At 33.2% G+C, this 15,890-nt stretch overlaps 2 protein-coding genes across 3 annotated transcripts in view; both read left to right on the forward strand.

Annotated features, from left to right (window-relative positions):
• Nucleotides 1-752: 752 nt before the first annotated feature.
• On the forward strand, nucleotides 753-5,685 carry LOC143255241 (coagulogen-like). Its single transcript, XM_076510585.1, has 6 exons — nucleotides 753-895; nucleotides 1,523-1,665; nucleotides 2,525-2,668; nucleotides 3,441-3,473; nucleotides 4,278-4,412; nucleotides 5,456-5,685. Exons 1-6 carry the CDS (start codon nucleotides 887-889, stop codon nucleotides 5,598-5,600), a joined length of 609 nt encoding a protein of 202 aa, XP_076366700.1. The 5' UTR covers nucleotides 753-886; the 3' UTR covers nucleotides 5,601-5,685.
• Nucleotides 788-15,890, forward strand: part of LOC143255242 (coagulogen-like) — a 115,677-nt gene continuing 100,574 nt past the window's right edge. Inside the window, exon 1 of one of the 2 annotated variants that reach the window (XM_076510589.1) lies at nucleotides 788-886. The gene's annotated coding sequence lies outside the window, so the exon portion shown is untranslated. The remainder of the gene's footprint in view (nucleotides 887-15,890) is intronic. The other variant, XM_076510587.1, reaches the window with a different exon arrangement.

The following is a 15,890-nucleotide window of genomic DNA, read 5'->3' on the forward strand; positions in this document are numbered from 1 at the left end:
GAATTTATTAAATATATTTAGGCGTCAAACGTTCTGAATTGTATATTTTGTTTCATTTCACTAAAACCTCGTAAAAATGATTCATAATTGATTACAAAATGTTTCGGTGAAACAATGAAATTTAACCTTTGTAAATAGTTTTTGTTTTATAACTCACCTTATAACATATGAACTACTTTGAAACGTAACTAATGATAACGCTCCTAAAAAGTTGTTTAGTGTAATTTTTAATAAGATAAACATCATGGGAATTCCCACCAAGCTCATGCACATGACAATCTCGTTATCATACTTAATTGTATTGTTGCGCCACCTAATTAAAATAAACTGAAGTTTGAAATGGTTGTTCAGAAATTCATGACAATCATTAAATAGAAATATAATTTAGTTCATACGTCATTAAACTGAGAAATAAATTGCACAGAAGATAAAAATGGAACAAGATATGTAGTGTTTGTCACTATACTAGAAATCGGCAGTATATTTCACTAAACATACCTCTAAAATTTGAAATGACAAGATCTAGCACGTTCTCAGAAGTTTCGACACTGATACTTGAAAACCTTGGGGAATGCCCAATCTTAACTAACTTGGAGCAAGGGGAGAACATAGCGCCAGAGGAAAGTTCAGCTAGTTACGAATAAATTTCTGAGAACAGCAAAGACAAGAAGTCTCAGTAGAAGAGCGAATAAACTTATAATCTTAGATACAAGTTTTTCTTCGAAGGAAATTATTATTCATTATTCATTGTCCAAACAAGTTACGCGCGCGCACACACACACACATACATGTTCACGTATCTATGTATATATAGGTGGACCAAACAAGGTCTGAAGTAAAACGTGCTTAAACTGCTATAGAGAAAGGAGCAATTGAATATCATATCATGGAAAAGGTAAGGAAATATTTATTGTTGATATTTAATAAACTATAGTCACGTGTTCAATCCATAACTTTTGTGGCATGCTATATCTTTTCCATATGGCAGAGCGATATGTCTGTGGACTTATAATGCTATAAACCGGGTTTTAATACCCGTGGTGGGCAGAGCACTCATAGCCCTTTGTCTAGAATTGTGCTTAATAACGATGAACGTGCTATACTAAGCAGCAATGCCTGGAACAGCGTTTTCTAAAATATTATGGTAGTTATACACTAATGACATACCAAGCACCTTCCAAAACGTAGACCCTCCCTTAATTTATAGATTCCTTGCACATTTTTTCAAGACGCAGAGCACAGTGAAGCAGATGTCTAGAAGTAATCGTTTGTTTATGTATTTTACCCTTTTATTAAGTTTATGTGTACTTTGATTAATCGGTTATTAATATTTTGTATTTGACATTTCTCACTTCTAATTCTCTTTAAATAAGATGCTGCATGTGTAAAACAAAGACTGCATACCCTGTGACATCTATCCTTTACATAGAAGGACACATTTATAGACCGTCAACAATATTAAAATATCGTATTTCATTAAATGGGTCCACCACACATCTTTCAATTCCTTTTCCTTCTCTAGATTCAGATTTGTATTTTTGTCCTCTTTGGGATGCTGATGGTTGCTTCATCCGGTGATATTAATGCACCGATATGTCTATGCGATGAACCGGAAAATATTGGGATTATTGGGAGAAATCAGGGAGTTACATCGGAAGTTCAAGCGTAAGTATTTTATAAGAACATTATTCTTTCTCTCTACTTTCGTGTGGAAGCTCTAACACAAACGTTCAGGTTATGTAATTGTTTGTAAAGCTTTTCCAATTTAATGGATGTGTTCATACTTTATTATCATTAAAACTAATAGAAGACATTCCAGAGATTGGATTAGCATAAGTTAAACATTTTAGTTAGGTCTAAACTAAGTCACTTGAAAGAATTTATTACTTTATAATCAAATTGTAGTCGTAAAATCTCGCACTCTTTCGTTAATCTCAAATCGGCGAGTGCATAAATACATCTCGTTAACATTGTTTCCAGAATTTCATTATTGTGTTTTTATTTTATAAAAAATATTAAACCTTCCATTTTCGAAACGGACTTTTAAACTCTGAAGAACGTTAATGGATTTCTCTATGTATTGAACTTAATTTTATGCTGTCTTAGACTTTGTAAATATACATAATTACTATTGTCTCATTAAACAAGTTGTAACCATGTAATGACTTTTACAGCCAAAATTTTAATTATTACCTTTAGAACTAAAAGGATATTAGTCATAAAGAGAAATGTCTCGCAACTGGTGGGTCAAAAGCTGTAATAAATCTGGCACTTGGTGAATAGGGCTCTCGATTCTCTACTTAAGGTCGCATCACCGAACATTCGACCCCTTTCACCCGTTGAGTCAGTGTTTCCTAAGAATAACACAAGAATTAACTGTGAATGGTAATGACTAGCTAGCTAACTTCACTCTAGTATATCACTTCTAAATTAGAAATGGCTTGTAGAGATCCCTCAAGTGCATATGCGCGAAATTTAAGAAGCAAATCATAACATAAGCTAATCAAATACATTTATTTTGCAGCAAAATTGAAAACGACCTTGAACAAGCACTTAAGTTGAACGGCACCAAACAGGATGAAGCTAGTATTTCTGGAAGAGGAAATTCACGTCTGTGGCGTATACTACAACTTTCGAATGAGTGTGGCACTCATACCTGCCGATTCGGGTAAGGTTTATACAAATAGTAATGCGCTTCTATGCTTAATAATAAGTCATTTTGTAGATTAAGTGCTTCACATTAATCATATTTTGCCCGTAATATATAGTGAATATTAAGTTACCAAGAACGACAGTTATCACCGAAATTCGTAAATTTTATGACGAGACAACTTATTTGACATATGCATGAGTTAGAAACTTATTTTCGTGTTCTCGCTGCAGATATTAATCACTCGATACACTAGTGACTTTCTTAATACATTAACAGGTTAATTGTTGTAACTGAACAAACAGGAAATAACACTAAATGTCTAACAGCTTTTAAGATTGTTAACGGAAACATAATTAAAAAACCTCTTTTAAACCAACATTCATTTAAAAAGATTCACATCCTACTTAAAGTCACTGAAGAACAAGAAATAGTTACAACCAAAAGATTCAAACTAACGAGGTGTCTGAAAATAAAACTCTAACTTTTTGACAGGATTTTTAAAGTAAAATTCCAACTGACAAGATGTCTGGAAACCAAACTCCATCTGAGAAAACTATTACGAAGTTGAAAAATAAATGGGTAAAAAGTTTCCAATACGCGCGGATCAGTGTTAGTAATTGAATAATCTCAAACCCAATGAATGTTTACGTATTTTACTTTAACGTTAGCTATGTTTGTTTGTTTGTAAATGAACAACAAAGTGTTATTTTTTGTTACATCTTGCAACAAGATGCTGGTATTTGTACAAAGTATTCTAATGCTCATGAACTGATATTTTACGTTTCAGATCAAACATCCATCGCTGTGACTACTTACCTCCGTAAGCATATTTTAGTTTTAACTATACTACAACACTTGAAGATTAAAAATGTACAAAACATTTATTTTATTCAGTCTGCGTTTTATACAATATTAAAAATAATAAAACCTATATTACTTGCAGATTAATGTTTTTATATATTTTAATATCTTTTGTTTATACTCGCAATAAACAGTTGTTAATAATGCTATGCTTAACTTAAATTGTCATTACTCTCAAACCAAAACGTAGATATATATATTAAAGATATATATTTTTTAAATTATTATCCTTATTATAACACCTATGATATGGCCGTTTTTATTCAATATACTATTTAAATTTTCTAAATTTAAATGGAATTATAGAAAGCTTTACTGAGCAACTGAAAATGAACTCTCAAAGTAATTTCAAGTTATAAATGTGATATTCGTAAAAAAGTACGTGATGGTACTGTAACATGTAATATCACTTGCAAAACATGTTTGTGGTAAGTCAGGTGCACGTGTTTCAGAACGAAAAGATTTAACCTTTTTATTTATGCATTTAAGTAATATTTTTGATCTCTAATATTTTTTGCAATGTTAGTTGAATACAAGTTCAGAAATTAAAATAAATCGGAACTGAGATTTTTGAAAAGAAAAACTTCAAACAAATTTTAATGTTTGAAAGAAAAGTTTCGGGAATTTGTTCATTTGTTATAGCTATTTATTTGCATATTTTAATTGGTAAAACCTAGATTGTAAAATAGGTCATTCGAAATGCTAAAGGTTAAATTGCAGAAGATATAATAATCTTATTTTCAATTTGCACTTTTATGTCTAGGTTCATAAACGACTGCGACGTGACTGTTAAAAAATGTACTCCAAGGTTCGCTTATAATACTCATGGAAATCTGAAAATCGTTGTTCAGGCTTCGATTGCAGGTTTTACTCAGTGTTTGTGGCAATACAAGTGTCGGTAGGTTTTGCTTACATATACTATATTGCAAGGTATTATGTTCTATATAAGTGTATGATATGAAAATCAAAACCAATACTATAGACAAAAGTACTGATATAATCTGAAAACAAAGTTAAAGCAAATGAAAAGGTAAAAGAAAGTTCTTTTTAGCTTCAATGTATGAAATGCAAATGTTATTCTTATTCGTCTTAAAAACATGAGTGGAAATCCGAATTTATTCTTCATTTGGGGAAGAAAAATATGTATGACTCCCTTTCTGCCGTTCTTAATTTTCTTTTGTTATAGAAAAAATTCTAAAGAGCTGGACATTGTATTTATAAATCGAATTCATTTAATCACTTTATAAGCTATGGGTTATTTCCTTTTAAGATTTCAGTTTGTGTAATAACCTATTATACTTCACGTGAAGTATAAGATTCTGGTAGTATTCACTTCTACACAAGAAAAATATGACCAACAGATTGAAGAATTCATTGTTAAGATGGTTTAGATGGTAAAAAAAAAACATGCAAAGAAATATACCTGAGAAATGTATTTGAGTACACAACTAAAAATAGCACACCACATAACTTATTTAGCGATATAGGTGTTAGCGTGATTCGCTGATATTCCCTCTCTATGAGAAAGATATCAACAAGATATTCTTACAGCAGAATAATTAAATCCATATCAAATTAAGTAGTCCTCAGGTGGGACAACGGTGGTAATCTTCGGAATTTCAACGCTAAAAAATCGGGGGCTCGACTCCTCTTTGTTTGCACACCACATTGCCCGATAGAGTTTTCGTATGTGAAAACAAACGCACAGTCCTTCAATGAGATTGTTAATCGCTGACAAAGAGTGTTATGTTACTTTTACTGTTTTTCTTTAAGTTAATATAAATTTTAAATATTTTATCGACACTAAAAGAAACTAATTGTAGGTTTAATATTTTTTTAAATACTTATTTACTATCGTATAATGTGGATAAAAGACGTAAAATAAGTTGTAAGCTTTGCCATTATGAAAGTCGCATTTTAAACTTTGTTTTCTTCTTTAAGTTATGGACCACAGGAATGTGGATTGGGAGGAAATGTTTGTACCCAAAACAGGCAGCCTGTTCGTTTGCTGTCTTTTGATTTGGAGACTCAAAACTTCTACTGTGAAGATTTCTATCAGTGCTGCGGCTGCCCCTGTGGACACTAGAAACAGTCTTTTATGTTAACTCGATTAAAAAAACGTCTACTCCGTTGCAAAATAAAGTTTTACAATAAAATATTTTTATCAACTAGTTCGGTGGTTTTACTTCATTTTCTAAAAGCTTCTCATTTATTAGAAAATGTAATACTTGAAATCAATGGGTCCTTCGTTTTATGTCGTAGTAATTCGCATCTTCATCGTTAAACTAGGTGGACATCTGTAATCCTAAAGCAATGACAGGAACTTTCAGTCATTCCCACAAATGACTGATTACTACTCACTACTTTATTGAGAAATACAAGACTACTTCATAACAAAGTAACTAATAGTAACAAATAATGTAATTCATTTACATTATAATTCGTTGTTTATGGTTAAAAATGAATGTTTCAGCGCCGATTTTTGTATCACCCTAACTATGCTATTAAAATCACTGTTTTCGAAAGCTCTTATTTTTCCGATTAATTAATACTTTCGTAATAGGAGAAATGTCAGATACCCATTTATGTTTCTTTTGTTTTAACAGTGGAAATATTTAGAGAACTTGTATGAAATTTTAAATAAACTGACTAAAGGTTTTGTTTGATTTTTGAACTTTCGCAAAGCTGCTCGACGGTTATCTGCGCTAGCCGTCCCTAATTTAACAGTGTAGGACAAGAGGGAGGGCAATTAGTCGTCACCGCCAACTCTTGGGCTACTCTTTTTTTTTCCCAACGTCACATTATAAGGCCCTTATGGCTGAAGGGGTGAGCATGTTTTGGGGATTCGAACCCGCGACCCTCAAATTACGAATCGAACGCCTTAACCCACCTGGCCAGGCCGGGTCCTTACTAAAAATATATTTACTTTTGCTAAACAATCGTATCATTTGATTCAGATAACCAAAATTTTTTGGTTAAGAAGTTATATAATACGAGTGTCATGTCATCCACGATAAATACGTCAACCTAGTTCAAAAAGATCAATATTCTATATTTAAACAAGAAAATAATTTATAACATGATTAGCGAGAAGGTGAACTAGCATTTTGATGTAACTAAAAATTAATAGATAAATTAAACGATAGAATACATAATCAACGAACGATAAACAAAGCTATAACATCAACAACAAAATCGAATTTGCAGTCTCATAACAAATTTTTACTTTTCATAATTCAGAGAACGCGAGACTGTTAATTATTTAATTGATCTGTAGGAATATCTTCAGATGTACCAAAACGACCTATCCACTATTCCACCAACATCCTATTGATGGATTTTGCTAACATATTGATCAACAAATACATTTTGGCTCACTTTGTAAAGTAATCAATGACAACAAGGACAAATAAATTACTTCTCTTGGTTTTTACCGACGTGTCACTAAAACATTGGAGTTGAGTTAAATTTGTAGTGCTGCTATATTCGTGAACTAGCGATCTTAAGCGGGCTTCAGAATATTCCTTTTAATACATGAGGTAACAGAAGTGACCTTTGCATCACAACTAGTGTTGGATACCTCTACGTTGCTTGCTATGCCAATTATTATTTCGGGGGAAAGCTGAATTGCTGATGAGCTATAATTGTAAAGTAATATAAGGACATCATTTCATTGCAGGCAAATCGCCACCTGTACTGTAGATGTCTCCTTGCAAGACAGAACACGGCAGATCTCGTATATTACTTCAGAAGCTACTCAATTGAGTTTGCAGCAAACAGCTCAAACCATTTGCATGTTCTGGGATACTATGGTTCTCCTCGTTACATGTATGTAAATGACTCACTGTTCACAAAGTCTAGAGATACTTGGTGATATGCCTCTCCTTCTACCTTCAGTATGCCTTTAGAATCGGCACAACTTGTTCACAACTGTATCTATCCAAGTATGCCAGCTACTCCTACAGTAGATTATTGCCAGCGCTGAGTATCAGAACATCCAGACAAAGTAACCGGCATTCCACTACTCTTTCCTATGGCTAGCGGTTCTATGAAATGACTTACTGAAACATTCAGTGAAAGAGATTCAGATTCTCTTTCATTTTTCTCTTCAACATGAGAATAGAAATTGCTTAATGCCAATCTTGTAGACATAAGGTCTTGGTTTGGACGGATCTCTTGTGAGTTGCCTAATAGGTTGTTTCAAACATTGCTTCCTGGTATGTATGTGAGGGACATTATGATTTTGTTGTTAGGAAGGTTTACTTTCAGGGACCTAGAAATTTCTGACCGGTAATACATGGACAGCATCTCATCAGAACGTTTTGTTAAAACTTCTGACCACTTTACAATCATCAGTAATCTTGGAAACTCGTATATTTTCTCAGAAAGGATTTCATCAGTTTCACTCTTTATTCTCATATGGAGGATATATTTCCGGATTGCAAAATGGTATAGCAGATTGCAAAGGTTGATTTCATCCACTCACAGTACCTTTTCTCTTAGTTATCCTTTCACCTGGTAATAGTTTTTCATTTTCTAAAAGAGAGGCACTCATTGTGAAACAGACGTCAATAAAGATTATTTAAGTGGAAGTTAGTCATCAGTTGCATTTTTTTACTTGAAGACATATTTTATTTGTTTCACCAGTGGCTGTTACCTATGGGGAATGTTTTCTGAGTCGCCTGTTGACGATCTAGAAGTCACTGACAATCGTTGCTATTCAATGGCCTCCCACTTCTAACTTGTGGCTTGACATCCCTATGCTTCTGTTCTAAAAAATGATTCATACCTCTTAAATGATTCTCCTCGAGTTTATCTAGGTTTTAATATCTTACTTATTGAAGAGTTAATGCGTGTTGGCAGCCTATATTGTCAACTCTCAATAGGATTAGATACCACTCTATGTATAAATTCATGTTTGATCTACTGATACTTTATTTATTGCATCATCTCAGAGATAAAGCAATTCCGTTTTAGAAACTATAATCAACTGCAGGTGCTCAGTGATTATCTCCAGCTCATATGTTGGCCCCACCAAACTAACGGACATCATTCTTTTCATTTGCGAGTGGTAGGCGTCATTAGGACCCTTTGTAGAAGTGGTAAAAGTCCCAGAACCATAAGCTGATTCCACTGGATCTGCTAACCTATGCAATGACCAAATAATCTCAGCCAGCAGTTTGTCACCACCAAAGTTGTATATCCTCTAGTATGCGAAAAGTGACATTTCTTTTATACACCTATCAAAATGCACAGAGAAATAAATAGCAGTGTAAGTAATCAAAATATGTGAGTGAGACTGAGTGAGAGAGGTTATAGAAAAATTTTCAAAACTCTTTCCAGTTCGAATAACTAATAACCTTCCTGTAATCGAAAGTAGCAAGAAGGAACTAACAATGTTCTGCGAATTAAGTTGAATGAAAATACAATAAACAAAACACACTTTCTAGTTAGTGAACTCCAAAAACTTGTTCAACTTCACTTACTATCTAACTTACTTAAATCCTTTTATTCTAGAAACTTACATTTAATAACGTATTTAGGTTCTCCACTGGAACTAGAACGACAGCAAAAAACTTAATTTTATATAAAACTATCAATTATTTATAGTACGTTTTTGTACTGGAAAATTCTAAACAATTAGGCATAACCAAATTATGAAGAGATATTTTGTGGGTGTTTAAACTAAAGACCCATCAACTACTACTAATAGTGATATAAACTAGCTTTTGTAAACTATAACTCACTAAATTATGAATGGAACTGTTCTGCAATGAGTCTTTGATGGTGTTGTAAAAGTTACCTCTTCTTCCTAGTTAACAGGTAACGTTTCATATTATTTTCATCATTCTCAGTCTGGACACAGTGTGGTACTTAAAAGCTATTTAACCTTCCCCTTCTTTACTGTGCATGGTGTAATTTATATTTTCTTACAAGAAAGATAACTTGTAGTGTTGTGAGAGACAGTTGTTTTCATGGTTATTGAGTGAATGCAAGCGAGACATCTAGAAAGTGACACTTAGCGTTGTCTCAGTGTTTCCTTATTTAAATATATTTTGCAAGAACGTAAGAGTTTAGAAGATTTCTTACAGCTTTTAGACTCCATTTCGAGAGCTTTTAAGAAAAATTGATAAATTATAACTTTATTTATTTTTTACTTTGATACTTAATTATAGTAAACTATTTTATCATATTTTGGTTTGTTGTAGACCTTGACTTTCGAGAAAATTAGTATTTGCTTAAAGTTACAGCTTCAGAATCTGATGTTTTTTATCCATTTCATTTTAACTTAATTCGTCGCTCGGAAAGCCTGGTAGTTAGGGCCTTCGACTCGCAATCTGAGGGTAACATTCTCGAATCCTCCAAACACCAAGCATCCCGTACAATTCAGCCGTGGAAGATTTATAATCTCAGTATTTGTGGGAAAAGGAGTAGCCCAAACTGTTGGCAGTGGGTGGCGATGACTAGCTGGCTTCCCTCTAGTCCTACACTGCTAAATTAAGGACGGCTAGCGCAGATAGCCCTCGTGTAGCTTTGCGCGAAATTTAAAACAAACCAAACCTTTCTTGTCATCACGAATTGGCCATTTTATTAAAATCGTCAGCTAGCTATATAGTTATATTACACATTTTTTGGATTGAAAATTGAATAGAAACGTGAAGAAAGTTACACAGAACGCTTCAATTTGTGAGTGCTATTCTAAAAACATAGGGTATTAGAGTTGTGTAATGTGTCAGAAATATTCTTTTGGAAGTGATTGGATCCTTTGTTAATCACGTCTTGTTCACATTCTCATGAGCAAGGATTTTTGTGAAACGATGATTCAACGTCTCCGTACTATCCAGAACTGGTTAAAATAACATGACAATAATTACAGCTATGTTTTTATCAATCCAAGTCTACATTTTTAAAATGAGTTAAAACGTAGTATTTACCGTGATAATCTTCTGCCACTGCTTGGTGGGTTTACTGTTGAGCACAAAGTTAGAAAATGGACTATTTGTGTTGTGTCCACTATGCTTATTGAAACCCGATTTTTATTGCTATAAGTCAAACGATGTACTATTGAGCCAAATGGACCTTCTGTCAGCATCTTTGAATCAAGTGCAAACCATAACTGCCCTCCAGTAGCACAGCGGCATATCTGCGGACTCAGAACGCTAGAAATTGGGTTTCGACACCCATGGTGGGAAGAGCACAGATAAACAATTGTGCAACTTTGTGTTTAATTCAAAACAATCAATCAGCAAATGCGAACCATAATACTGGACGTATGAGATAACTCAGCAAGACATGCCGAGTCCAGTGGTTCAACTTCGTTTCAAACGTGTGGTCTGATAAAGATACCACTTTATGTAAAATAAATTATTTCTGTTGATAAAATTAAGAAGTGATATCTCTATGTTTACAAAATTATAGGAAATACCCATATCTCAAACTGTATATGACTGACAAATCTCATTTAACAATTAATTGATGCATTTTTTCAACAAAAAAATTCAAAAATCGATAATCATTATTAAAATTTTTGTTAATTATTTATTTTAATGTTGTTTGATTGATTTACTCTATTGCATTCCCGAAGAATGGAATATTTATTCGTAAAGCCACCCACAGTGGCACAGTGGTTAGTGAACTTATGCTGCTAGAAACTGGGTTTCGATACTCGTGGTGGGCAGAACACAGATATCCCCTTGTGCATAATATCAAAATATAACAAACAAACATTTATTCATAAAGGTAACTTATGTTGTAAACATCCGAATGGATTACAGTCATTATTGTACACTTATGCTTTGCGAAGTACGTTTTATTTATTTACAGTGATTACAGATGCAATTTCATGATATTTTCCAAAGTTAGTGAACAGGTGAACTGTTAAATATTTATGTTTAAAAAAAAAATATTCCTGGCATGTCCAGGTTGTTAGAACGCTTGACACATATTCTGAGGGTCGTGGGTTCACATTCAATTCAACCGAATTTGCTCACCCTTTCAGCCATTATGAAGTTGGTAAAAGAGTGTCCTAAGAATTAGAAAAAGGTGATGATTAATAATTAACATTTCTCAAGTTGTTTGTTTGAAGTTAAGCACAAGGGGCTATAGATGCTCTTACCACCACGAATATCGAAAATCGGTTTCTAGCGTTGCAAGCTCGTAGACATAGCGCTGTGCCACGGGAGAGCCCTTTTTTCTTGTCTTTCAGTGATAAATTAAAGATTTTTTATAGCTTTGCGCAAAATTAAAAAACCAACGAAGAAAGTAGGAACTTTTATAACATTATCTAAAACTGCTTGTTTTAACAAACGGTAATTTAGGTTAGAGAAGTGAATCTACTTTATTAAGCAAGAAAAGTTAGCTTAAAATAACAGTGTTAAGCTACAACATTATCGTAAGAAAAGTAAATATATAATTAAAATCACACAATATGACGACAAAGGCAAATAAAAAAATCATTTATGTTTTGGTTTCATTCAGTGTACATATAACCAAGCTAGAAAAATATCTCTTCATGACCATCGGACCAGTTCAATGTTCAAGACGCTGTATGGTGTGGTTCTTCAGCTTCCATGTTGTTTCATGTCAGCTCAGATTGGAAGTCATTTCATTTTACTTTTTTATTCCTTTGTCATTCTCATTAATAGTACTTGTTTTTTAACGCTTCGTTTCAGTGTGGTCTTAAACTTTTGACCAGCTGGTATTTAGACTAATTTCATCGTGTTCACATTTTCCCTATTAAATGCTAAAAAAAAATTTTTTATTATCTCTTTTCTTTTTTTTCACTTTCGAAGTTCTACTCAACTAAGTGGTTGAGTCTAACAACGCAAAATGCATATTTTTTCTTGATGTTCATTGGCCTTAAGATTTTTGACAGCAGTGTATATATGAATGAAATAAAGTATATGAAAATCATATATGTTGATAATGAAAGCACAAGTAGGAGGAAAGAGGATACAACCGGATATCTACTGGAACTCAACACCAGAAATAAGAAAAATCGAAGAGGAACTTTAGACGATGTGATCTATTAAATGCTTTGAAAACTCTGAGAAAATAATACATAATTTATACCTATTTCTGCACTTATAAACATATCAATATAGTAGGAGTTAAAGTACAAGAAATAATAAAACATTACATCCAAGTTAACGTTTACTGACTTATCCGCATCTTAATGAGTTAAAGCAACAAAAAGTTAAAATTGTCCCCTTTCTCTTTGGCGTAAGAAAAAAAAAGAACTGACTCATCTACTAAACAAGGTACCATAATATTAGGCATTATACTTGTCTCAAATCTGACACCAAGAAGGCTCATGGAATGAGTTAAACCCCAGGTAGATCCTCAAAGAGCTATTTACACTTAGTAGTTTGTCTTCAAGATTACTACAACAACTGACAGACTATTTACAAATACCTTAGTTTTTAATGGATTATTATAATCGCTTATAAGAGCTCATGAACAACAAGTGATTATTCGTTTCTGTATGGTTGTCCTTGCAAATCACTCTTCTGAAAAATAAAAATGTAAACGCTTTTTATATTTCACGAAATCACAGATTTTCCTCTGCAACTGTTGTAAAATATTTCCCTTCACAACTGTCAACGGCAACTATTTCCAGAAAACAATCGCCCTGATAGGAAAATAATTCACATTAAGTCTACCCTGTCTTTATCTAAAAATCAGAGGCCTTTATCCTATTGCTCTCTCACACAATCTTGTAAAATTCAATAATTTATTATTGTTGTTTTCTTGTTTCTTGCTTCATACAAACGCATGATATCTAACTAATCAGATAATCTTGTATACTTCAACATGACCAGCTCCTACAGTTCTTGTTTACTGCTTCTTATAAAAGCACAGCACATTCAAACACTTAAATAACTGCGAAATGTTACAAGTATACAGCTATATTATTTCACTAGTAATATGTTAAATTCATTCATAGTTCTACGATACTGAAATGACACAGGACAAATATGTAAAAATTCATATTTTAGCCAGTGAAGGATCCTCCTCCTCCATATTACAAATTGAAGCAAAGTTTAATGATTCTCTGAGATCTAATTGGAATCTCTGAAGAGAGTAGGTGAAGCTAATACTAATGAAAATAAAAGTGGATGAGATGGATATTTCAAGCTCTAAAGAAATAGAGGAAGATGTAATAGTGATTTTGCTAATGATCCAGCAACAAGTAATAATATTACTTCCAGAACAGCAGTATATGTGAAACACGAAATGTACCCAGTGGATAAATAACTGTTCAGGAGAGGTGACTAATGTAAGAGAAGAAATGGGCACCAGAATCCAAACACTGTGTTAAGCAGTGCTGAAAGAGGGTATGCTTTCAGGAAAAAGGTTTCACAGTGATTTTACAAAATCTGAACAAATCTTGTTGGAAAACCACCAACAGAAGTAATGATTGCATCAACCAAAAGGTGTTAGGACTCTATAAGAAACTGATGGCACCTGGACTATTAATAAACATGTTTTTATTCAATACTTCAAGGGTAAGAGTTGTTGGACAAGAGTTTATCTTCCAGTACAAAAGGGATAAACAGAAGTTAAAAAAGAAAGATGAAACATGAGTGGCCATGTCTCGAGCTGCTTGTAATGATGACAAATGGAATGGACATCAGTGGCCATGCCTCGAGTTGCTCGTAATGATGACAAATGGAATAAAACATGAGTAGCCATGCCTCGAGCTGCTCGTAATGATGACAAATGGAATAAAACATGATTGGCCATGCCTCGAGCTGCTCGTAATGATGACAAATGGAATGAAACATGAGTGACTATGCCTCGAGCTGCTCGTAATGATGACAAATGGAATATTTAATTGAACACACTCATTTTTTTCTGTAACTCCTATGTTTATTGTATCACTCATAGTTTTTCATACTTATTCACAATATTGTAAGCTATAACAAATATTTTCGGACAAATGTGAATGACAGTGCATTTTTTGCTAATTAATTTCAATATAAATGATCAAATTTGATTTCTGCAAATTTACTATCTCTATTAATAATTTGAATTACACTTCATATCAAACAGAAAAGCATGAATATTAACAATATTTGCTGCTTTACGAAACAGTAATCTTCTCATTACACACATTTGCACTCATATAAAAATAACAAGTAAGTTTCAGGCCTTCTACGTTCGTAAACACAAGACAATGCACCTTACAATGACCAAGTAACATTTACATAATTTTTTAAACTTTTTGGTATGAATCAAGAACAATACAAACAACCTATTAAGCTTGTGTATTGCAACATAACTTTTCTACTTACAATGAATAACACAACAAAATGTATTAGGTCTTTTCATTTGAAATGGCCGACTTTCGCTTAGTTGAAGAGAAACTGCAATAAGAATAAGTTGGACACAGTAATTTGACTGTATGCTATTCAGTATTGACGAGAGTGCTGTACTTTTCATTTGTCTGTGATGCCAAGTTGTATTATAATTGTTTTTGTGTTTCTTTGGAACCCTATACAAGATGTCTTCAAAATAATTGAGACCTTTTTGTATGAGATCAATTTGGCGTTTGGACAATAGATTATTTCTCTACGAACTATTCAGAGTTGGTTTCAGAAATTTTGTTCTGGTGATTTCAACCTCGAGAATGAGCCCCGAGGAAGGCATCACTCTATTGTGAATGATAAAAGATTAAGAGACACTGCGGAAGTTAACCCACAAACGAAAGTTTGGGTACATGTAGCAGACTTAGAAGTTTTTAGCGCAGTTGTTTCTCGCCACCTAGCTGCGATTGATAAGGTTAAAATAGTGGTATTGACCATCACATTATAACGCCCCAACGTCTGAAAGAGCGAGCATGTTTGGTGTGACAGGGATTCTAACCGCGACCCTCAGATTATGAGTCGAGTGCCTTAACCACCTCACCATTTCCTAAATAATATTGTGAAACAATAATACTGATATAAATAAGACTTTTAGAGATGCAGTGTGATATGGCCCAAGTAATAACCTAACAATTATATGATTTTAATGCGTGAAAACGCTGATTAAACATTCTCGGCAAAAAACACAACAACCCACTTTTATATAACATCACAGGGGTCAACATGTCAGTATAAATATGAATACGATCCTCTAGCAGCACACAGTTAAAATAAAAGCAAGAAATATTATGACAAGAAGAAAATCTGCACTGCAGCAAGTAGCATTAAATTGCTTAGTATAGATATTTGATGCAATTTTTAAGATTGTGTCAACATAAATAGAATAACATTGTCATGCTACTTTACAAATTTTCGTTTCAAAATACGTTTCTTTAATAAGTCAAAAAGCGTTTTGTAAAGATATAAAAATTGAAGAGCTTAAAACATAATTGAGCTGTATACTACAT

The sequence above is a fragment of the Tachypleus tridentatus genome, chromosome 7 (assembly GCF_004210375.1).
Source record: "Tachypleus tridentatus isolate NWPU-2018 chromosome 7, ASM421037v1, whole genome shotgun sequence".
NCBI lineage: Eukaryota > Metazoa > Arthropoda > Merostomata > Xiphosura > Limulidae > Tachypleus > Tachypleus tridentatus.